The sequence below is a fragment of the Perna viridis genome, chromosome 1 (assembly GCF_037379345.1).
Source record: "Perna viridis isolate PV_CMFRI_1.1 ecotype Kerala chromosome 1, ASM3737934v1, whole genome shotgun sequence".
Lineage (NCBI taxonomy): Eukaryota > Metazoa > Mollusca > Bivalvia > Mytilida > Mytilidae > Perna > Perna viridis.
In genome coordinates, this window is record NC_142445.1 from 37,978,133 (window position 1) to 38,002,615 (window position 24,483).

At 31.5% G+C, this 24,483-nt stretch overlaps 1 protein-coding gene and 2 long non-coding RNA genes across 3 annotated transcripts; 2 read left to right on the forward strand and 1 right to left on the reverse strand.

The window, feature by feature from the left end:
- The first annotated feature begins 575 nt into the window (after nt 1–575).
- On the forward strand, nt 576–2,841 carry LOC148628632 (uncharacterized). Its single transcript, XR_015924075.1, has 2 exons — nt 576–718; nt 2,451–2,841. It is a non-coding gene; the product is annotated as an uncharacterized LOC148628632 (long non-coding RNA).
- A 2,884-nt stretch (nt 2,842–5,725) lies between these two features.
- Nucleotides 5,726–24,406, reverse strand: LOC148628633 (spindle assembly abnormal protein 6 homolog). Its single transcript, XM_088591351.1, has 16 exons — nt 24,073–24,406; nt 21,437–21,497; nt 20,425–20,504; nt 19,737–19,841; nt 18,548–18,722; nt 17,287–17,364; nt 16,401–16,520; nt 14,700–14,816; nt 12,914–13,183; nt 12,001–12,144; nt 11,452–11,577; nt 11,031–11,112; nt 9,925–10,037; nt 9,348–9,458; nt 8,365–8,507; nt 5,726–8,208 (listed from the first exon to the last, which is right to left on the reverse strand). The coding sequence occupies exons 1-16, from the start codon at nt 24,135–24,137 to the stop codon at nt 7,998–8,000; spliced, it is 2,001 nt and encodes a 666-aa protein (XP_088447477.1). The 5' UTR covers nt 24,138–24,406; the 3' UTR covers nt 5,726–7,997.
- Nucleotides 21,297–23,879, forward strand: LOC148628634 (uncharacterized). The gene is made up of 2 exons (XR_015924079.1): nt 21,297–21,517; nt 23,553–23,879. It is a non-coding gene; the product is annotated as an uncharacterized LOC148628634 (long non-coding RNA).
- Nucleotides 24,407–24,483: the final 77 nt, after the last annotated feature.

The following is a 24,483-nucleotide window of genomic DNA, read 5'->3' on the forward strand; positions in this document are numbered from 1 at the left end:
AAATTTAAAAATTAAGGGAGATAACTCTGTAAATAACACTCAAATACAATAGAATCTATTAGATATTCAATGTTGATGATCTCCTAAGAGTAGGCAGATTTGAAAACAACTTAATTACGAAATAAACATATGTAGCCTTTTGGGGGATGTATCACATTTTATCAACTATTATAAAGAATAATATTAACATCAAAATTTGTGTTTTGATGATATTTTACAGTATACTATTTTCAGAAGCGTCAGATAGTTTAAAACAGAAAGAAAAAAATATAAAGTGTCATAAGTTTAGTTGGAAATTGTGATGTAATATTGTAACTTCAACAATTTTTTTGGTAACTACATGTATTAACGCCAATATTCAACCTGTTTCAGTCAGAAAATCTTTTTTTCATTATAAACATCATAATTTCAGATATTTTTCTTACCTTTTGTGAAAAATCATGAAAATTTATGGAGAAATTACTTTCAAATAATTTTTCAGAAAAAATGTGATTTTGCGTAGAAAGAATGGGGAAACCCCCTTTTATTCTTCAGAATCTGTGACCGATATTTTCCGGATCGCAATCATAGTCATGCCGTCAAATGGTCGTATTTATTGTAACTTTCTGTACTTCCACTGATTGAAATAGCTTGTCAAGTTCGAAAAAATACAGTAGTACTTGAAAATCAGATGTTCGGTACATCAAAGACATATATCTGAATAGTATTTACATTAAATGTAAGGTGGCAGGTATATTCATCCCACGTCTTTTGAATATCTGGTCATTTTAATTTTCCTTCCTGAAACGAAGATTAGGTATAGCATTAATTTCGTCATAATTTTGTGTAACAGGTTGATATGGTTCCTGTAGTTTTGAAAATGGTAATCTTGCTCGCACTAAATAGCTGCCTATTATGGTAAAAATATTATATTCAATTTGTGCATTTCCTAAAATATCTATCACTCTTTTCTGACATCAGAGTTTGCAGGCGTTTACCACAGTTTAGGAACACTCAGTTGATAATTTCATGTGTATATTAATTGGGGTCATATTTAAATATGCCTGCCAGGTTGAAATACGCCTGTAGAAGAAAAACATATGCTTGCAGCATAAATATTGTGTTTTCTGTGAAAATAATGTCATATTAGTTTAGTAAGATAAATTTAAAGAAATTATTTGTTGATGGGAAGTAGAACTAGCTGATGTAAATAACGATCCGACAGGCAGTTGACAATCGTGATTGGGCATGCGTATTTGTGTATGAGATAACTATAATTACAGTAGTAAGAGGGGTGAAAATAAATGTTTTGACTTATTTAATTACAGAAATAAAAAAAAAGTGGTATATTTTCATTTTATTTCTATTTTTCACTTCATTCATATTTTCTGTTTTACCCCAATATTTTAATTAATCAATGTTTAGGTAGATAAAACAGAGACCCCGACCTGGGTACATTTCTGATCTCCCAGAAAGCTAAAACTACATACAAAGTAGATAAATGTATTCATTTTACATGTATTTATTGATTTTATTTCTAAATTCAACTATTCAAACCAGCAGGCGTATACATTTCTTCTACAGGCATATTTTTAACCTGCAGGCATATTTAAGTAGGAATGGTTAATTGTTATGCCACACAAAACAACACAATTTTTAAAAGACTTCTAAGTAATATTTTAAACCATTTATTTTTAATCATAGAATTAAGCTGTTGTTTTTTGTACTAGACAAATTTGACTGGAAATTTGTCATTTTCATGTGTAAAATTGACAAAATATGGCAAATAAAGCCCTACTACTCCCTTTTTCTGGCTGGCACCTCTCCTTATCAAAGTGTGTGGATCTGCCCATGTACATGTTCATGTATGAAATAACTATATGCATGTACATTTGTCTAAAAACAAGAGTCCATGTCTTATTAAACATTTTATATTGAGGAGTCTATCTATGAAGTACACAATGTATTCAATTATATTTTAGAGCTACATGTATCTTTTAACTATTTTTCTGCAATTAAGTCTTGTTGTAGAGATATGGTTATGTCATCTGATGAACAAATCAAAATTTAGTCTTTCTAATTAAAACTTTTTAGCACACCAAACTGCCACTTCGTTCAAAATAATAACTGAAGTGTAAATGATTTTGTAAATAAGCAAGACTGATGGCATGTGGACCTGTGTCACCTTCAAACATATCAAATGCTCGACAAGTTTTCCTAAAATGTAATAATATACTATGTGAATAAACACTGTGCAAAATTTGAATAATAAAAGTTCAGTACCTTTTGAATTACAGACTACAATGTACATGAAATGTGTACCCCTTAACATGATTGATAGGCGAAGTTGATGGGCTTGAACACATGCTTTCGCTGTTCAGGGATAGTACATTTTACCATGATACAAGTAAAAATAAACAAACCTGTCAATAGATTTATGTTAAATTTTAATCATTTCGTTTTACTTATAGTTTTAGGCAAACTGAAGTATGTTTGACTGGGATTGGAGAGAGAGCTTAGTAGAAGTTTTAAAATATGCTGCAAAAAATCCATGGGACTTTGTTTTCTATGTTCTTTTGTGCCTTTCTCCATTCTTTTTAATAAGTGCAATATTAGCCTACAACTTAGCAAAGCAGATAGAAGCAAAGGAGAAAGAACAGAAGAGGAAGGCAAGACGGGAAAAAAACATTGCAAAAACGAAGAAGAAATCAGAAAAGGCTGATTAAGTTTGGTCTTACAATACTATTTATGCAAACTTGAACATTGCCATTGTAACATTTTTGTCATATCATTTATTTGTAAATAATGTAGTTTTTAATGTGAAAATTAACTTGCTTTTCAAATAAAAAAATATGCTTAGAACTTAGGTATTGTTTCAGTTCAATTAATATTAACACTGAAATGATTTACCAGGACATCATGTCCTTCATACTGTTAAACCTGTGTATTGAAGTACTTTTTTAATAAGAAACCATGATGGAATGATTGCATTACTGGACATTCCAAGCACATGGTATGTTAATATACATTTGCAACAGTCAATTTTTTAGCTCACCTTGCCAAAAGCCATGTGAGCTTTTGCCATAACTTGGCATTAACAATTATTCAAAACTCTTTTCCTCTGATACTACTTGACCAATTAGAACCAAACTTGGTCTGAATGTTTCATGGGGTATCCTGCTTAGAACTGAAGTGGGGATTTTTGATTTGTCAAAAAACATGGCCACATTTACTAAAAATAGAACATAGGGGTCAGACTGTGTTTTTTTGCATATATCTTCTAAACTGTTAGGTTCTGCTAAATTCTGACACGGGTAAAAGTTTTCAGCATGATGTGATCTATATGTGGTCAAATTTGGTTTTAATCCATTAAGCCATGTTGGAGTTATTGCCCTTTTTCAGCGATTTTTGCTATTTTTCATGTTATTTCTTTCAAAAATCTTCTCCTCTGATACTACGTGACCAATTGAAACCAAACTTGGTATTTAATGTTTCTTGGGGTATCCTGCATAGAACTGATGTGGAGATTTCTGATCTGTCAAAAAACATGGCCGTCGTTACTAAAAATAGAACATAGGGATCAGACAGTAGTTTTTTGCATGTATCTTCAAAACCATTAGGTTTAGCTAATTCTGTTGTCGGTTAAAAGTATTCAACATGATGAGATCTATCTGTGGTCAAATACTTGTTTTAATCCGTTAAGTCATGTTGGAGTTATGGCCCATTTTTGACATTTTTTTTATATTTTTCATGTTATTTCTTTCAAAAATCTTCTCCATTGACACTACTTGACCAATTGAAACCAAACTTGGTACAAATGTCCCTAGCGGTATCCTGCATAGAACTGATGTGGGAATTTTTGATCTGTCGAAAAAGATGGGTGCTGTTACTAAAAATAGAACATAAGGGTCAGACAGTGGTTTTTCACATACATCTCCAAAACAGTTAGGTTTAGATAAATTCTGGCATTGGGTAAAAGTGTTCAGCAGGATGAGATCTATCATTGGTCAAATTTTGGTTTTAATCTGTTTAGCCATGTTGGATGTTGGAGTTACTGCCCTTTTTCAATGATTTTTGCTATTATTAATGTTATTTCTTTCAAAAATCTTCTCCTCTGACATTATTTGATCAATTGGAAACAAACTTGGTATTTTAATGTTTCATGGGGTATCCTGCATAGAACTGATGTGGAGATTTTTTATCTGTCAAAAACACTGTTACTAAAAATAGAACATAAGGGTCAGACAGTAGTTTTTCGCATATATCTCCAAAACCGTTAGTTTGGCCAAATTCTTTCAATAGCTGAAATGATCCTTATTATTAGGACTGCAATAGTCTTCATGGATCAAAGTTGTCAGATGACTCATTGTAAGAGTTATTGCCCTTGAAAGGGGAAAAATGATTTTAGTTTTCAGTCAATATCTTGAAAACTATGATAGATAGAAAGAAACTTTCAATTGCTGATATGATCTTTATGATTAGTTCTACCAAAGTCTTCTTGACTCAAAAGGCAAAATTCAACCATGTGAGCGATTCCAGCTCCTGGGAGTCTCTTGTTTATCTTCTTGTTTGGGATTTACTACAGGTACCATTTTATTCTCATGCCAAAGCATTATTGTAAACGCTGAACAATCAACAGTTTCCAATTTGGTTTTCACTACACGTTACATACGAAGTCCTAGAATAGAACCCTATTTTTTTCAGGTCAAAGTCAATATTGGACTTAGAATTTTCGTACTACAAATGTATGAGGGAAGTCTTTGTTTTGATTTACTGAAGTGATTTTCAATATAGTGTCATGAAATAATATCTTGAATTCACATTCACTTCTTTTATCTTTGAAAGGTTATTTAATTTTTTAGCTGTATATCCTGTATAATTTTCTTGACGTAATTCTTGCCCATAAAATATTTAACCTCTGAATATTTTCTGTATTGTAATTTTGGATTTGATTACATTGTAACTATACTAAAAATATCCTTAGACTTACACAACTTATGCCATTTAAATAAAGCTTATTTTTTTTGTAGATAACTACAATATTTTACCATCAGACTTGTGTATTTACTGTCCATTACAAATGGATGAGGACCTACATTTTGTATACTTCAAGCTTGCCCTGTCCTCCCCTGTATCCTTCTGGGTATTTCATAGGTTGGTTATAGCAGTTATTCAAGTAAAAGGTAACAGATTGTGATTAGAATGATTATTGAAGAACAGGATATTTGTTGTATGGGGGCAAAGAGCCAAGGACTAGGCTTATCGAACTGACAAACACCCAAACATAATTAAAACTTGGAGTATGGACCCAACTGCTCAGGTAGGGTAAGGGCCCTCTTATTTTCCAAGAAACACCTTAGCCATGTTGCTCATATGACGTCCAATCATGGGTTAGGACAGATTAAAAAACAATAATGATGTTTTTTAAAATCAATTGTTTGTAAGAAACTCTTAATTGAGGTAAGTAAGAGAATGACAAGATCTTCAACTGACTAATTCAAATTTTTCAAGAACAAGAATTATTTCATTTGTTTTTTTTTTAGTTTTCACCCACATACTCCAGTTTTGATTGTAAACAAAGTGATTTGTAAACACAACGGAAAAGATACAATCACTTTCCTGAATATGCCCAACTTCTAAAGAAGAATGAGATGGTTTTTGCAAATACGCTCCTTTTTCTGATAATTCAAAATTTGCGTCATCACTGATTTATAGATAACACTGGTATGATTATATGTTATAATGTAGTAAAACAAACAATATTTTGGTTTTTCATCTTTTGTATTTGTATAAATAAGTTATTACATCTTGTTACTTTGAATTTATATTTGGTACACAAGGTACATGTAGTACCACATTCAGTACTTCAATATTTATAAATACATGTACATTTACTGATGTTATAACAAGTAAAACAGTTAATGTCAGGAGATATTATTGGTCATCCCTTGATTGAATGACCATTACCTGATGAGCTGCCTTAAACAACTGGACAAATAAGAAGTAGATTCAAACTTTCTTTGAGATGTACATGTACATATAGATTCAATACCTAAGGAATAATGGAAAGTCTCAATTGTCCAGTTTACACCAAAAGGAAGTTCATCTGATAATGGCCATTCAATAAAAATGGCCATACCCAACTAAGTTCTTTACGGTTCACTGTTGCCATAAACTTTCACATGGACAATTTACACCAAAAGGGAGTTCATCTGATAATGACCATTCATTCATCATGGCCGGTTCACTGTTGCTATAAACTTTAACAATTCCATTTTAATATAAATCATATAAAGTTGTGAATAATCAGACATCTGAAACTAAGGTTAAACTATAGTCAAAATTGGAAACACAGTGAATACACAAAAATACCTTTCAGCTTCATTAATTTAAATACTTTTAAAAAATTTGTTGGGGTCTTATATCAGATAATCCTAGCTTTATTCCATGCACATCTACATTTTGTGCCAACCATAGTGAATAAAAAAAATCAATGAAATCCATTGCGTTTTTTTAATAAATATCTTAATAATCACCTAATTTATCACCATTACCGAATTGATTGCATATAAATCATGTTAAAAAATTGACACATAAATAACTAATGGTCAACAAAACAGATAACACAACTGGCAGTTACACTGCAAAAATACAATGAACACAGTCTTTGAGTCTTTCTTGAAACAATATTTTAATACAACATTGAAAACGATATTTTTCTAAACAAGCAACTGTGCCACACAAGAGAATCATATGATTATCATATAAATTAAGCACCATGTGATAATCATATGCTTCAGTTTACATATGGTTAGTGCATGATTATCTCATGATAATCATGTTTTTCACAAACATGATTATCTTGTTTTCAAACCAAAATTAACATATGAGAATCATGTGATAATTATATGACTATCATATGTTAAATATCATATGATTGTCATATAATTACCATATGATGATCATATGAATTGAGCACTATATGATTATCATATGTGACACATTAGGTATGAAGTGTTTCTATCATGAAGAGTAAGATTGAACATTTCTATAAGGATACATAAAAAAATAAGGCATTTAAGTGATACCACTCCAAGTAATGGTGAAAAAAGGGGGATGGCAAAATTAGTTCAAAATGGCCAAACTCGAAAAGTACATTATTGAATTAGCTGAAAATTGTGCTTTATCTGTATTTTATGGTACTAAATAACTTAAGTTTTTTTTTTAAATCACTGATTTATCATCAAGTTATCATTTAGAAACCCTTGGTGGACAGAAGGAAATGCAACTTTTTGGAGGGTATCATATAACACCTCCCACCTTTATGTGGCAGGGTATAAAAAACAATTTTAGAAAGTTGTCACAGTTTCAATACAAAACCAAATACTTAAAATAAGACCTTGCATGTGATTCAATATAGAGGACTGGGATTATGGAAACCCAAAGTCAATTAGACTTCATGCTACAACATATGAAGAGAAATTCAATGATATCAACAACCATACACCAAAAATAGTTCAACCTAATGCTTGTGTCTAAATTTGTTAGCAAATGCTAGCCTTTTTTTGTACATTCTATTTGTATCATTAATTTCATCAGCAAAAGGAAATAAACATGTTGTTTATATGCAAATTTTCAATACCATTCCTGTATATAATCCATCCTACAAAAAAATGATAAGGAAACATATTCAATAGCACTGGTCGTACAAGCACTAACATTACAAGTCTGGGACTAGTTTAAAAACCTATTGTTCTGCCATTTTCCAAATCATGCACAAAATTAATATCATCAACAAAAGGGTCTCCACAAGATGCATTCCATAACTGAAGATTTTAGTGTTAACACAACAGTGCGTCTGATATAAAACTTGTGTAGCTATCCATACTAAGTCCATGAATTTATGTTTTCACACAGGAGAAGAAACTGATGTCACATGGTTTGCAGGCAATGTGAGTATCAACCTGGCTTAAAAAGTTTGGACAAGAACTTCACTAGAGTCATAAAACATGATAGCATCAGGACATTTTCTGCCCAGGGAAATATGCTGAAGCTAATGGAGGCGGTTGACTAGTCCGTGGCACTATGCCCTGCTGGCTGAGTCTAACAGAGTTCAGATTAGGAGCAGAGCTAGATATTGTAGGGGGAGAGTGTGATCTTGGTCCTAGTCCTCGAAGCTGTATTGCATCATCACTTTTTTGCAGGTACCTTGGATCTAACGGTGGATCACTGGAAAAGAAATGAATGTATTAGAGACATGAAAATTTATGAAAAAAAAAACAAAACCTCACAATATACCATAATTCTATTTGGCACATCAGTTGATTAAGAATCATCTAGAACAATTAAAAAAAAACATCCTATAACTCCAATAGGGTGACTCACTTTTCTTTATCACCACTGGAATGATTTGAGGCAGGTGAAGATTGAGGTCGTATTTCCTCTGGTATTGAAGGAGGAGGTCCTATTCTTCCTCCTGCAGGTTGAGGTATTGTAGTTCTTCTTGGATTACCAGGGTTATATTGCACCTATCAACAGAAAAGTTTTGTAAAATAGATTTAAACAAAAACAAATGTAGCATGATGCATCGTTCTATCAATACCAATATAAACAGGAAGTATAGAAGCAACAAACCTGAAAAAAAAGGAGACAGGACACAAGTCTTCATGCAAAAGCATTATACCAAATACGTAAGCATTCTCTCCATTATTAGCAGAGAAATCTTTTAATGAAAAGAGTAACAGGCAGATGGATGGTCAAGGCATTGGATATGGTACTAGGCCAATGTCTCACACAGAGTGTATGCAACATACTGAATCTTCAGACCAAATTTCAGATAATGAATTTTGCAATCAGAATTTCAATTGTTCCAATGAAGGGTTGCAGAGACCATTGTAATAAAAATCTGCATAATCCCAAAAAAGGAATAAAAATGTTAGGGAAAACATCACTACCAACCAGAAGTTGACAAGATTATTTCTGGTTCAACCCTATCATTCTGAAGCTTCATACAATTTACATCAATCCCAAGAAGAGTTGCTAAGATTTATGGGAGTGATGTACACATGTATGGTTAAAACAAAACTAAATACCCAGGATGCACAAAAGATAATGTGTTAAATTTAAACCAGTCAAGACAAAACAAAACAATGGCATTTATTATAAGAAATCTTATGCAGGACATACTAAATTTTGTTATCTAATCACATTTTCTTTTAAATAAGCTTCTATTCAAACCTTGTTACCTTGATTAACAGTATAGATACAAAAAAAATGTATTATGCCCTTAACCTTGTTAGTGAGATCTTTACATGTAGCTTTGTAGCTTACTTGTTTAAGAGATCTTTACATGCATGTTTGAAGCTTACTTGTTGTTGTCTGTTAGCATTAGGGTAGCTCCTTGGAACAGCAACACCTGAGTTATAATGAGAATCTGTGTGAGATCCTGCTGATCCGTAACTAGAAGTACTGTAATTATGCTGAAAAAAAATATAATAGTAGCATAATCAAAATTAACAATTATAATTTAAATGTTTTAATAAAAGATGACAAATGTATCACTCTTACCAATGAAATATTTTGTAAATTATGATTTTATTGTCCATGGTTATTCATTTTAACTTATCATAGAAGATAATCAAACTTGAATGTTCTTCAATATGGACAAAGGGAAATAACTCTAAAATACTTTTAAAGAAAATCCAAAGTAAATCATAAATTATTTCATGTCTTATTAATAAACAACAAAAGGCCCCACTCCACACACTTATCAAGAACTTATGATAGAAAGTGAAAGGAAACATTCTGTTTTTATCTGTAGAAACTAAATTAATCTATTGAACTATTCATATCTTCCCTTCAATAATAAATCAAAGGGAAATTAAGACAGAAAATACCTAATACATGCTGTGATACAATGTAAGAACAAAATCCTGATAAACTTACAACAGCAGCTCCTGATGGCCTGAACTTTGATGTAGCTCCTGGCATCTCAAAAGTACCCACTCTCTGGTGTGTTAACTGAGTTTCATTGATCTGTTTATTTAACCACTGAATAACTGAAACCAACATAAACAATTAAGACAAATAAGAGAAAGAGAATTACAATACAGAATATTCCTTTTTCAAGTAATACAAGCACTGCACAGATAATTGATTTTATAGTGAGCAAAAAGTTCCAGATATCCTTACATATATCATCAGATATATCTCGATAGTAAGCAAATAAAAATCTTATATACTATATACAATTAGACAACTAGTATACAACCCAATACTGTCAATGTATACAACCCAATACTGTCAATGTACACAACCCAATACTGTCAATGTACACAACCCAATACTGTCAATGTATACAACCCAATACTGTCAATGTACACAACCCAATACTGTCAATGTACACAACCCAATACTGTCAATGTATACAACCCAATACTGTCAATGTATACAACCCAATACTGTCCAATACTGTCAATGTATACAACCCAATACTGTCAATGTATACAACCCAATACTGTCCAATACTGTCAATGTATACAACCCAATACTGTCAATGTATTAATTTTGAGTATTTTTGCATAGGAGAGAAAATCGTGAAAAACAGTCACATCAAAATTTCTTTTGAATAATCTCTACATCTACTCATTTTTTGAAACCACGAAAAATAGAAACATTTACGGTAAACTAATCACTATAACAACACTTAAAATATTCATCAAATAAAGCTGAAATTTACCCAACAGTATTAGCAACTTAATTTTCTTAAGAAACATTTCACAGAATTTTTTATAACTTTTACCTTACATTACAGTAAAGTGTCTACTATAGATAAGCCCCCTAAAATATAGTAATTTAATAATCTTTATACAGTTATTATGAAATACAGAACAACTGACACCGACAGACGTCAGACAAAAATTCAGTCAGTCAGACAGATGATTTGGAAGTTTATGACTGCTTATATAAAACAAAAAGGTCAAATTTGGGTTTTGGTCAGACAAGTGAGAAATAAATTTGCAAATGACTGCCTTCTAAAAGGTTACACTTACCATTTTCATTTGTTTTTAGTAGTTGTTTACTCTCTTCAAGCTTCTTAATTGTAGATTCTAAATTTTCATGTAATTTCTTGTTCTGAAAATATTTTACATAAGTTTATACATACAGTAATGGATAATGTCACAAAAAAAAAATTCCATACATATAATCTCACAGTGGCTACATGTGGACAATTGAACTATAAAACAACACAAAATTTTGGTTTACATTCCTCAAAGATAGTTAAATTTTAAGCACAAAAAACATGTTATTCCTATAACTACTGTAAAATGTATTTAATTTAATTGGCTGTGTTTGTAATTAAGTACATATGGTGTTAAAATTAAGAAAATGTGAAGAATATGTCGATGCTCATATAGGTGCACTGACATACATAAACCATTACAATTTAATTGATAATTTTGACAGAGTTACCTCCTCTTCAGTAGACTTGAGAGTATTTTTGGTTGAAGCAAGATCTTGGCGTAGTTTTTCTAATTCTTGGTCTTTGTCACCAAGGAGCTTTTCTTGTTCTGTTGCTATTTGGTTCCTCAGTTTGATCTAGATAGATGATTAAAATATTGATATCAAGCATTAAGAATATTTAAAGTAAATTTCTTGTTTTATATGCCATTTTTCAAGAAAACAAAGGATGAGGGCATTCTTATAACCTTTTTATTGCCCTAAACATGTGGTAAGTGTGTCACTTTTTTATTTGTTGTTGCCAAATTGTTGATGATGAAAGTGCTTTTTTGTTTTCCCTTTTTATATGGTATGAACCTCTGTACTTGTCCATGGTACTAAGCCTCATTAATAAATTGTTCTTTTGGCTCAAATATTGTTTATATAATCTGCATGCTATTTTTTACCACCTCTTGTTGTATACATTTGGTTTTTCATTTCATGTAAATTTCTATTTTGAAACAGTCTTTTCATACAATATTAATAATATATAATACATAATAAAATGAATTTTCATAGTACCTTTGCATGATAATTTTTTATTTCTCCTTGTAACTTCTTGATAATTTCATTGCCTTTCATCAACTCCTCTGACATTGCTTTCACTTTATTTTCTAATCTCTGTTTTTCTTTTGATCGTCCATCCAATTCCTCTTCATACTTCCGCTTTAAAATATAAACAGCACATTATTAAACAGGCCACAGTCTTAATGCTAAATAATTCAGTCTGGAATCCTTAATATTGAATACCTGTAGAGAATTTTCTGTGTGGATATACCATACCTCAAAATACATGTGATTTGTATTACTGCAGTGTCAAAAATTCTAAGTGAATTTCTATTCTCATTAACTTCAATACTTAACCATAAAAAATGCAAATTTAGTACTGAATCAAATTTAAAGAATCAATCAATAATTCCTTTGATTGATGTACCAGCACTTCTAAAATATCATCAAATTCATTTTATCTGCTAAATTAGTCCTTAACTTTCAATGAAAAATTGAAGTATGTCTTTTTGTCCGTGGATTTAATTTGACCATCTATTTCCTAAAAAGAAAAAAAATTGTGGGTTGACTGTTTAAGAAACAGTAATTTTACAGCAGCTACCAAATTAAAAACCTTGTAAGGGGTGGTTAATGGCTTGGAAGATCACATGCCTGATATGTTAATCAGTATGAAATTCACCAAATTTTTCATATATTTTTTTCAGTAACCAGAAAACAAATCAATAGAATGCATTTTCATTTTCTTTTAAGGGGGATAACTCTTATTGCATGTACATTCTACCATAACTTCCACTTCAAACAAATTATGAGATTTTTTTCCAAGAATAAATCTAACTTTACATGAATTATAAGTGAACAGCTGATCACAATAAGATGCCCATTGTGTACCATTTTATTTTATTGTGTTGAGGAGATAATTTAAACATACTTTTTGGTCCTGTTCAGATCCAAGTAAATCACTTGACTTTGCAATTAAGTTTTCTTTATCCTTTATTTCTTGTTCTAGAACTGCTAATTTTGTTCTCATTTGATTAATCAATTTTTCTTGCTCGTGATATTCACTGTCCAATGTTGTATTTTGTTTCCGTAAACTCTGAAGTTCTTGCTTTGCCCTCAGATGTTCCTCTTCAAGAGATGCAAGTTTACATTTCAATTCTCTAATAGTAGATTCTGACTTGTATTTCCTATCTGTTAGATCCTGAAATTAAATCAAATTTATTTACCTCTCATCAAGGGTCCGGAAATTTTGACAGCCCATGTCGGACATTTTATCGAATTTCAGCAGACATTTGTGTCAAGTCTTTCACCTGCCTAGATCGAATTTAAACTTTAAAAACCCTTTTTGTAGTTATCTAAAGATAAATATTGGAATTTGTGTTATTCCATCACATACTCAGTCTTTTACAATATATCTGAACGAGTGAATGAGTTCAGTTTCGACCACACGTGGACGTTCTGACATGTAAACAAAACACTGTGTCTCTCAGACTTTTTCATCACATCGACAGTGATGAAAAAATGTTGATTATTTTAAAATTGAAAATCGCAAACACATTATATTGATTGGAATGGGTTATTGACTCCTGTATTTAAAAGATTCAATTGATGAATTAATAATAACAAAATACGACAGATTTGTAGTTTCAGCACCATGTGCTTTCGTTACCACTGAAAGATCGGCGGGAAAATGGTTTTGTCAATCTTTTTCTTAATTGAATCAAGTAATAAATGTATGAAAGTTCTCTGAGTCACTTCAATTAAATCGTATATGCAATGGTGCTGCATGTGTAGCATCAATTTAATTATGTAATCAAGTAATTAGTTACAGTTAAAATCACAGTCACAGGTGGCTGCACATTGGTTAATTAGTATTGATGCACACATGTCAAACGGTAATTTCCAATAAACAATTAGGAGACAGGTAGCCAGGATGTTTATAAAGTAATAAAACCACGCTGACTGTAATTTATGAGGGTTGACAATTTTTTTTTATGTCCAATATTGGAAAATGGTTGTGGGACATTTGCAAAATTTGCCGGTCAATGACCGGCATTTTTGACTGTGTCCGGATCCTTGCCTCTCACACAGAAAACAAAAATGTAGTATTACATATCAGTATTAAGATAACAATCATGCTGCATGATGGCACAAGTCAACAAATTTACTTGAGAGAGTAAATTAACTTATTTCATACATGAATAATTAAAATTTCTTTCATTTACCATATGTAAAAAATCAGATTAAAAGTCAACAAATAAACTTTTACTTCTATATTTGTTAAAAAAATCAATTCAATTAAAACAGAGCTCTAACCTAAAGATGGCAAAACAAATCACTCCCAAGTACAAAATTCAAACCTAAGTTTGTGCTATGTGCTTAGATATTATTATTAACTTCAGTGAATTAGGCCAACAAAAAGTACTTTCTAGGTTCACAGGCTCTCTCCTAATCACCTTTGAGCTTGTATCAATACACATTTTAATCACCATATAATATAAATAAAATGCACCATCTTCATATAATTTTTTTTAAATGGCCATAAACAAAACAGCCTCATCAGAAGAAAAGAAGAAGAAAAGAGAAAAAAAAACCACTCCTTACCTCATTTTTTTTTTTTTATAACAAAGTGGCATATGAACAAAGAACTTAACTTTGAATGGCATTAATACTTATATAAGCAAATGAGTAAATATCTATCATGAAGAAGTTTATACCTTGTTTGAGCCTTCATATTCATACAATCTAGATTCTAATTGCTTGACAATTTTCATGTGAGCCTGTTCCAAGTCCTTCCTGTCTCTCTCCTGTTTTTGTTGAAAACTACTTTGCATCTGTTTAATTCAAAATAAAAAAATACATTGTATGAGCTAGACTTAGACTTTAATGTTACTAACACCATCAAAGCAGTTATATTGCAACAACAAATATCAAGATTTTTTTTTCTACATAAACGTAAGAGTAAGACCTTTTACAACGCTTCACCAATAACTTTTCTGATATGTTCCACTGATTATACTTTGCAATTTTATTTTAAGGCAGAAAATACTCGCTAAGGTCTGACATTGTTTTAAAAAATGTTCCAGTGTCCTGTGACTATGTCATAAATCTTATTTTTTTCAGTTAAAAGGTGAACATCTTTAAATACAATGTGTTATTTAGTAAAAGTCTTTCTAAAACTTAGACAGGATGTATATATGTAAAAAAAAAAACACAAAATTCTTTTTTTTTCTCTAGTTAAGAAACAATAACAGACCACATAACTAGTCTTAGTTTTTCATATAGTTGTTCTGCTTTTGATATAAAAAGTTTATAAATTGTGTTACTGTGAAAGTACTATTGTTTGTGGGGTACCAATTTTCGTGGTTTTCGTTGGGTAGGCTAAACCACGAAATTTGGTTCTGAACAAAAAGGAGATTTCCATTGATGTGTATACTAAACACCTCAAAGCCACAAATTTAAGAATCCACGAACATGTGTTTCTTCCCTAATGCACCAAAATTGGTATCCATGAATTAAAGTATTTTCACAGTATATGAAATTGGCACTTTGCAAGTTACGGTTCGTGATTAGGTTAATTTAAGTGAAATACTAGTGGATGATTTTCTCAACAAAATACAGACCTGTATGCAGAAGCGACTATATTTGCATAAAAAATGGTGTATATATATTGAAGAAGTATCTTTTGTTTGGTGGGTTTTTCTACACCATGAATCAACACTTCAATTGGGCAGTGTCTGAGCTTTATATGGAATGGTACTTAAACTCACACAATTAATTGTATATTATATCTAATACTGTATCACCATTTTGTTATGAGTCATCCTTAAGTATCATGAAGAGGGTTATAGGTCCATATCTTCTGTCAATCTTTTCAATAATGCATTCAATATGTCACATTAGTGATTTGAGATCCAATTTAAGTAATGAGGGAGGAAACATTTGGGAAAGTGGAGAAAAAAATTACTGGTTGTATAGTGATTTGTAATGAAAAAAAAAGCAGGAAATACCTTTTAATAAAATTCAACTATACTATTTTGACTAATTTCATTACTTTCCAAACATCAGGTACAATGTTTTTATCGTATATGAGACATCCTGAAAGATTTAAGATAGTTAAGAAAGCTGATAAATGTTTTCAACTCATCACATATTTTCTTTAAATGCATGATTCTTAGGTGAACCTGTACTGTAGGAGGTAGCCCCTTGCTAAGGGACAAAATTCTTGAAATCAGTGATATGTTTGTATCATATTTAAATTCACTTAAGCCTATCAAGCAATCAAAGTTACTTAGATGCTTGTAGGAGATTTATATAATATGGTTTAGACAAGCATCCCATTGATTTGTAAGAGTTATGCCGTTTAACCTAGGTCTACATCCTTAAAAGGCCCCTTCATTCTTCATCTTGTGTCTTACCTGCAGCATCTTTTCTTTCTCTGTTGCCATTTCATTCTTGTGCTTTGCTGACATTTCATTCAGTCTTGCTGTCCATTCAGCTTTATGATTGTCCAACTCTATTGTCTTACCACTTAAAGACTGAAAGAAAAAAAATAAATAACAATCATATTGATATACCTATAAAAATGAAAAATACAAGATGAAAATAAAATAGAAAATAAACAGCTTAGTTAATGCACAGGAAATTCATACACACATTCTTTTTATTCGTTCAGGATTTAAGTCCCATAACTAAGAAACCAAATAATTTAAATAGTAATAATAAAAAAGAACTTCCTTTCATGGTAATTATACTGTATCAACTCACATCTAGCAAGTATTTCTACGGCAATACCATATAGCGGCAAATTTTCATGATGTTCTAATTTTTGCTATATTGGTGAGATTTTGGGAATCACAAACATAAAAGTTTGCTCAATTTAAGTTAGGACATTTTGTACATACTTCTCAGTCCATTTAATCTGAAGAGATGAAAAAAAAGGCAGCAAAAATTTAATACCACTATTCAAAGAGCAAATCGTGAAATTTGGGACTAGCAAAAACTACCTGCTATAGGGTATATTGTTACAGAAGTTCAAATTAGTAGTGGTTTGAGATGGGGAACCCTAAATTCATTTTAATATTCAGGTCCAGGACTTCTTTACTATATTCAATCACAATTCATTGAGGACTTTCTAGTTTAACCCAAGTGGGCCATTGATTTGAAACTTGAACTACATATTTGTATTGGTTAATTCTTTTTTTTTTTTTTGTTTAATTGTTTTTTTCTTCTTGAACTATTTTGTCATATTTGTATATTTGAACCCCTATCAGCTTTTGCAAAGAATATATTCATATAACTTACCTCTTGTGTTTGTTGAAGCCTTTGGTTCAAATCAGTATCAGTGTGTTCTAATCGTTGCTGTAGCAATGCATTTGTATCCTGCAAAATAGAAAGCATACCAATATATTGAAAAAATGAAATAACCCCTGTAATGGGTAATAACTCTTATAAGAAGGCGTCTGACAAATTTTATGCCTGAACACTTTTGTAGTCCTAAAAATAAGGATCATTTCAGCTACTGAAAAATTTTGCTAAAGCTAACGGTTTTGGATATATATGCAAAAAGCTACTGTCTGACCCCTATTTTTAGTAACAGTGGCCATGTTTTTCAACGGATTAAAAAACCCCACTTAAATTCTATGCAGGATACCCCAAGGAACACTTAAACCGTTTTTTTTTTCAATTGGTAAAATAGTGTCAGAGGAGAAGATTTTTGAAAGAAATAACATTAAAAATAACAAAAAACTTTGAAGAAGGACAATAACTCCAACATGGCTTAATAGATTAAAAAGAAAATTTGACCTCATCATGCTGAACACTTTTACTCCTTTCAGAATGGGCTAAACCTAACCTTTTTGGAGTTATATGCGAAAAACTATTGTCTGACTCCTATGTTCTATTTTTAGTACTGGAGGCCATGTTTTTCGATGGATCAAAAATCTATGCAGGATACCCCCACAGAACATTCATACCAAATTTGGTGATACCCCAAGGAACATTCATACCAAGTTTGGTTCCAATAGGTCAAGTAGTTTCAGAGGAGAAGAGTTTTGAAAAATTATTAACGACGACGACGGACGCCAAGTGATGGCAATAGCTCACATGGCCAGGTAAGCTTTTTGCTCACTAAGTGATACCCTTTCCCAAAAGCCACAAAGGAAAACCCCAAAATCATTCAGATTGAAAAAGAAAACAACAGGAGATGCACAATAACAACAGGTGAGAAAGTATGTGTAAAAGTTACATGGAACTGCATTCAGTGGCTTCAGAGGAGCTGCAGTGGGGAAGATGGCCCCTCTAAATTGACAAATTGCGAAGACAATGTTCTGCATAAGGAAACATCAAGTAAGTTATATGGAAAAACAAAATTATAGATGAACCATGGCATCATACAATAACCAATGAGTGGAGCTTTGATTAAATTCCATTTAGTGGTTTCAGAGGAGTTGTGGAGTTGGGGTGGAACTGTGCACAGACAAATGGACAGCATGATTATTATTCACCTCCCGCTTTTCAAATTTCCACTCAAAAAATGCAGACCATGCTAAACATTGCATATTACCTTTAGCTGTTTAAGACAATCTGCAAGGTATTTTTTAACATCAGAATCTGTTCCTGGAATAAACTTCAGACTGAGGTGAGTCAGGTGTTTAAATGGATTGGTCTCTATCACATTTAACATCCCAGTTGTCCTTTCATTTGTGTAGCTACCTTGGCTTACAAAATGTAACACAAATCTGAACAAAAAAAAAAAAACAATGACATCCATATCCACAGTGATAACAAAAATTCAAAGTTCAAATTTAAGGGCATGGAACTTAGTATAAGCTATTTATTTTCGAATCCTACTTTTAGTTTTGTATATACATGTAAAATGTGTTTATTGTATTTGCCTTACTTGAATACATATGTGTTAACTTAAATTCAAAGGATACTATTAGACTGTTGTAGAGAATAACTGTCTTTGCTCAATATCATATGCTGACAAAACTGTAAAAAATGACATTTGAACCAAAAATCTTTCACTTCTGGTGGTCCAGGGGTCAAGCATTGTTTCAGAACTTAAGACTTTTGTTGAAAAGAAAAAAAAAATCCTGTTTGTACCAATAAATCATACTACTTTATTAGTCTGAATGTTCAGTATTGCCTTTCCCAATTTCATGAAAACTGGGATAAAAAAAGCATTCAGACACCTCTTCAGATAAGATTACCATTTCATTTTGATTAAATACTATTATAATGCTATGTCTACATACATAATAAGTAGGGCTTATTTATTAGTATTTTATCATTTAATGCTCATAATTCTATTCTTACATCTTATTTCTTGTCTTTATACTTTGTACTTGATGGCATTTTATAGCTTTCATCAATTAAATCAGATTTTAACATTCTATTATAACATTACCATTAAACCATCACAGTTTTTTTTATTTATTTTTTGATGTATGGATACAGTACTACAATGTGTTCTTCAAAAGACAAGCATATAGAATAATTAGTTGGCAAGTTACTATGGAAAAATATAAAAGGCACACATTTTTGTTGACTATTCAATTTCGTTTATTTTGAGGATAAGAATTATCAACAAAATTAAAACATCAACGAAATTTTACGCATTATTTTAATATATTTTAAATGCTAAAACCGTGAAAATTAATCCCCATAAGATCAGTTTTTTATAAAAAAAAAAAACTACAAAAACTTAACTTCAAGAAAATAATTTTTCTGCAGTAAATCTGAATTCTTACTTAGGCATTTCTTTGTGTTCTTCCCTTATGCACATCTCTAGTAAATCTATAAACTTTTGTGGAAATGCTCCAAAATCTACCAGTAGTCCTTGCTGGGTTTTCAAACTGTAAAAAAATGTTATGACATAAATACAAATACAATTTCATCACAAAAAATGTTTCAAAAAACAGACAAATATTTGATATCAAGACAGGTCAGAACAAAGACAAATTGGATGAAACTGACCAGTTTAGAAAACATCTGAATCTTTACTATATTTTTTTTAAACTATCAGTGGTTTTTCCTCCAAACCTGAAATTATATGTAGGATAGGATTTTATATCATTTTTTTTAGATGATTTGCAATTATAAATTCATATAAATGTATAACTTTTTCAAAGCAGTAATATTCAAGGGAAATGTGTTGATTGACCTCTGAAAATAGTGTTCTTCCAGTCTACCAGACTAGTAAAGGTATTTTTCAAGGTTGCTATTTTTTCCAGATTCTACCAAATGAAAAAAAGTACTCTAGTATAATTTGTGGTTTTGAACTATATTATGTTTCATAGTTTATAAAAGCAAATTCATAGATGCAAAAATCATTTTTCAGGAATCTTTGTCCACCATGACACAATTTAGATCACTATTCACAATATATATTTTTTTTTATTTCCATTAAGTACACTTACTAAGGGTTTGTATTATTACCTCTGAAAATCCTCTTCACCCAGTCTCAGGGTATAAAGAAAAAATAGATCTCTTTCATCAGTCAATCTAACTACCAACTCCTGTGAATAGTTACATAATACATATCCTTATATTTTCTTTCTATTAATTCTCTACAGTCAAAGCATATTTGAGCGACCATTTTGTGCTTTTTGTTGTCAGAGACTGAACTTTAAAAAATGCTTTTCAATTGAGTATATTAATATTCTATTGAGCCAAGATCATCTCTGCAGACTGGCTACTGAACCAACTACATACATGTATGTGAAAAATAAGTTCAAAGGTAACTATATGATCAATGTAATACTATGTAACTGCTTGGGTACTTGATAACAAATGCTCATGGACAATGATTCAGTTTGAATTGAAGAAGAACCTTACTGAGCATGCTAACAATACCCCACAAGCCCACATTTGCATTCTTTAGAAACATTCAGTCCCTACACTTAAAAAAGTGATCCTCCTTGACCAATTCCTGCAAAAATCAATCACATCCAAGCTTAAATAACTACTAACCATTCCCCAAAATTTGAAAGAAATCTGTCATAAAATGGAAACACTATCCTTGCCACAAGCTGAAATCAAGCCCCCCCCCCCAAACAGAATTTCTTAGAAAATCAATCCCATCCAAGCTTTTATTATTACTAACCATTCACCAAAGTTTGGAGGAAGACCATGGAAAAATTGAGGGGCCATTTTGGTTTCAACCTCCAAAATGTGGATAAAAAATCATTTACTCCCATAAATACTAATGTAACAACAGTACATGTACATAGTGAGTCATTTCAGTTGCTATGCTGTGACTCAATAAAATAAGTCTGTTTACTTACAATGTACAGGTAGTAGTTTTGACAATAACTTCCTTAATTGGTTTTTCAAGAGGAAGAAAAAAACATAAGGTGATATTATTAGCTATCAGTTATCAACTACCAAGGAAGAAAGATAAAGTAGTGCTCTTACAAATGAGCAATATCTTTACACAAGTATTTTGTACCTTTTTATGAAGAGGTGAAGATAGGGTCTGGAGTTCCATCTTCAACTGTACATTTTCTCTCCTGGAAACAAAAGATAGAAGGTAACTAACAAAAATTCAATCATTAGAGAGTAAATCTTAGAAGCTGACAAAAATTAAGGAAACAGAAAAAAAGTAGTTCCAGTATTTTCCAGCATGCACCATTTGGGCAAACATGTTTATTGTAAGTAAACAAAATCTATTATTTTGCAGGGATCGCGCTAGGCTTCAACAATGTCGCAATATGCAATTTTTTATTTGATCTGGCGACAAAAATTTTCTTGGCGCCTAGGTTTTGTATATTAAAATTGACATGAAGTTTGTCAGCAACGGATATTCTCTCCAATTAAACAATTGTGTTGATACCTGGTCAAAGTTAATTGACCATGACCAATTTACGATTGAAGCCAATCAAAAGTAATTAGAGCAGGTGACCGTGACTCACAATATCCTCCTGGGAGGTGTCAATCAGATGTAAATATATTATCGAGCCAATCAAAACTCTTATCTGGTCAAAGGTAAACACAATCATGGTTATGTGCACGTGGCTACATACAAGCTTCACAGCCCTGTTAAACCATATGATACATTCAGAAACAGATTTATCTTATAACAGAATAAATTAAATCCAATTAACAATGATTATCCCATCAGGAAGTGTCTAAAACACTTTGAAAAGCAAGAATTGATAAAAGAAAATGGATGACATTTGTTTACACTTTTGTCATGTGCCTTTTTTGGCGGGAAAATCGGTAAACAAATAGATGGAGATTCCCAAATTCTAATTATATTCAGATACATAGAATTCGAGATAATTGAAAAGTGACACAAGTAATGCCGGTCAATGATTGTTTGCTAGAAATTTTATCATTTGAAAAAAAAATAAAGTTTGTTGAAAATTTATAAATAAAAAACAAAATTATATTTTAAGATAAACTTAATTAGACCACAAAGGACAAAGGTCAACAATGAACATGCTTTAAAATTAGGGACTATATGAGCATAGTAATATAGTCCTTGATAGAAATAAAACACATTTTTCTGGAGTAGTACTTATTTTATTTTGCATATAAAATGTGACTAATGGTTTTATATCCTGACTGAGACTAGAGCTAAAAACCTGCTTTAAACATGCATCAAGAGTGAATGTCATGAATGAAGGGGTTATTTTGATGAATTGATAACTCATCACTGGACTTAAAACTGTCATATTTAAAAAAAAAATAGAAAAAAAACATTTTGGCACCCATTTTGGCTCTAATTTCTGAAAATTGGCAACAAAAATTGGCAGCTGGCGATTTTTCTGGTGACAGAATTTTGGAAGCCAGAGTAGCCCCTGATTTTGGCAAAAAAAAATTGACTTCAGTTCAAAACTGGCACAGAAAATCTGAATAACACAATAATCCTATTACATGTACATGTAAGTGATCCAATATCATTGTTAGTAAATAGAAGTATTTTTTAGTACCTTAACTTGTTGAGAGTAAACAAACCAATTATGGGTGATGGAGATACTTTTTATACAGTATTGACCAACACCAAAATAATGCTGTAAATAAGTATTCTTTTTACCACCACTAAGGTCAATACAAAAAAATCAAATCCATTCTCCAGTGCAAAATCTCAAAGGCAATGGCTCCTCATCCACACATTCAAGGTCAGGGAGCCTCTTCAGACTAACTGTCCACACATTATATTTGTGTAAAAAAACACACAGAAATACCTGATTCGTTATGGAAATATTGTTGAAAACTTATCCGCAAATGTATAATTATTAATGGCTTCGCGAACTGTGTTCACATTTAATAAACTGAAGTTTTCTATTTGTGTTAATTACTATAGTCGGACTGCATATTTGATAGTAGGAGCAAGCCCCTGCGCTTGAAAATGGATGGATTTTATGTTGATCAAACACAGAACAAGTCACATAAGTTATGATGACTGGTGCCAAAGTTGATACATCGTCTTTACCAGAGGTTTTTAAAATTTGTAATAAAATCTTCAAAGAAAATGTAAATACACTGTGTATCCCATGTGTTAAAAAAGTACATTTTTTGTTACTTCAGTGCTAACGCATGGGATGTTCTTTAAATTTTAGATTCTAGAAAGAAGGGTCAACCTGTGTAGATGGACATGTTTCACTTGTAAGAAAAAAATTGTGCGGCCAAGACTCACTAGCTTGCATATGCTGTCTGGAATGGCAGCATTTAAACTGTGTTGGATTGAATAATGTGCCAAAACAATATTTGAAGATGTGTAAACTTTAAGACGGTCTTACAAGTTTGTTAAATGTGTATTTTGTCTTAATTTCTGAATGATTTTAAATCAATATTTGTAAAATAAGATATGATTCAATAACTTCTATTGTATTTGTATCACTTTGTAAAATGTATGTATTTGTATAAAATAAATTTCTCAAAATTTCCACATTACTTATGTACATGTAAATGAGCAATTCCATCCAAGTTCTGAGTGTTATTGACTGCAATATGTGTGGACAGTTAGCCTGATGAGGCTCACCATCCACAAATGCATGGACAAGCAGCCACTGCCAATCTCAAACTGGCAAAAGGTCTTGAACATGTTGAGTTCAAGGGAACACAGTCCTCGAATCTTACCTATCTTCTCTGTCTGGACTTTTGAATAACACAGGTACACGTTTGGTGAAAAGCTCGTCACACATACTGATATTTTGGGACAGATATTGTCTACACTGGCAACCCTGGGAAATATATTTAAAATTATGACAAAACTAACTGCTACAAGTACAAGGCTAAACCATTGGATAATCAGGTACAATATGCAACCTAAAACCTTGACTTCAAAGCCTCGATTCCTTTCATTTTAACGAATGGTTTTTAATACTGTCACCCGCCATTCTGCAATTCTAAAAATTGTTCAATCAAAATAAGATTTTTCAACATGTTTGAGCAGCCCGCTGGATTGTTAAAATTTTACCAGGTGTAAAAGAATTAAAGAAAACGAATAAAAGTTTATTGTATCACGCTTAGTAACTAAATGAATTAAAG

Bases quoted from the DNA above. Each gene is read 5' to 3' on its own strand.
- LOC148628633 (XM_088591351.1), bottom strand. From the start codon at position 24,137: ATGTGTGACGAGCTTTTCACCAAACGTGTACCTGTGTTATTCAAAAGT. The intron at 18,723-19,736 runs GTAAGAATTCAG...TTTTTTGTTCAG, and splicing joins GAACACAAAGAAATGCCTAA to ATTTGTGTTACATTTTGTAA. The intron at 9,459-9,924 runs GTAAGTTTATCA...ATTTTTTTTCAG, and splicing joins GGCCATCAGGAGCTGCTGTT to CATAATTACAGTACTTCTAG.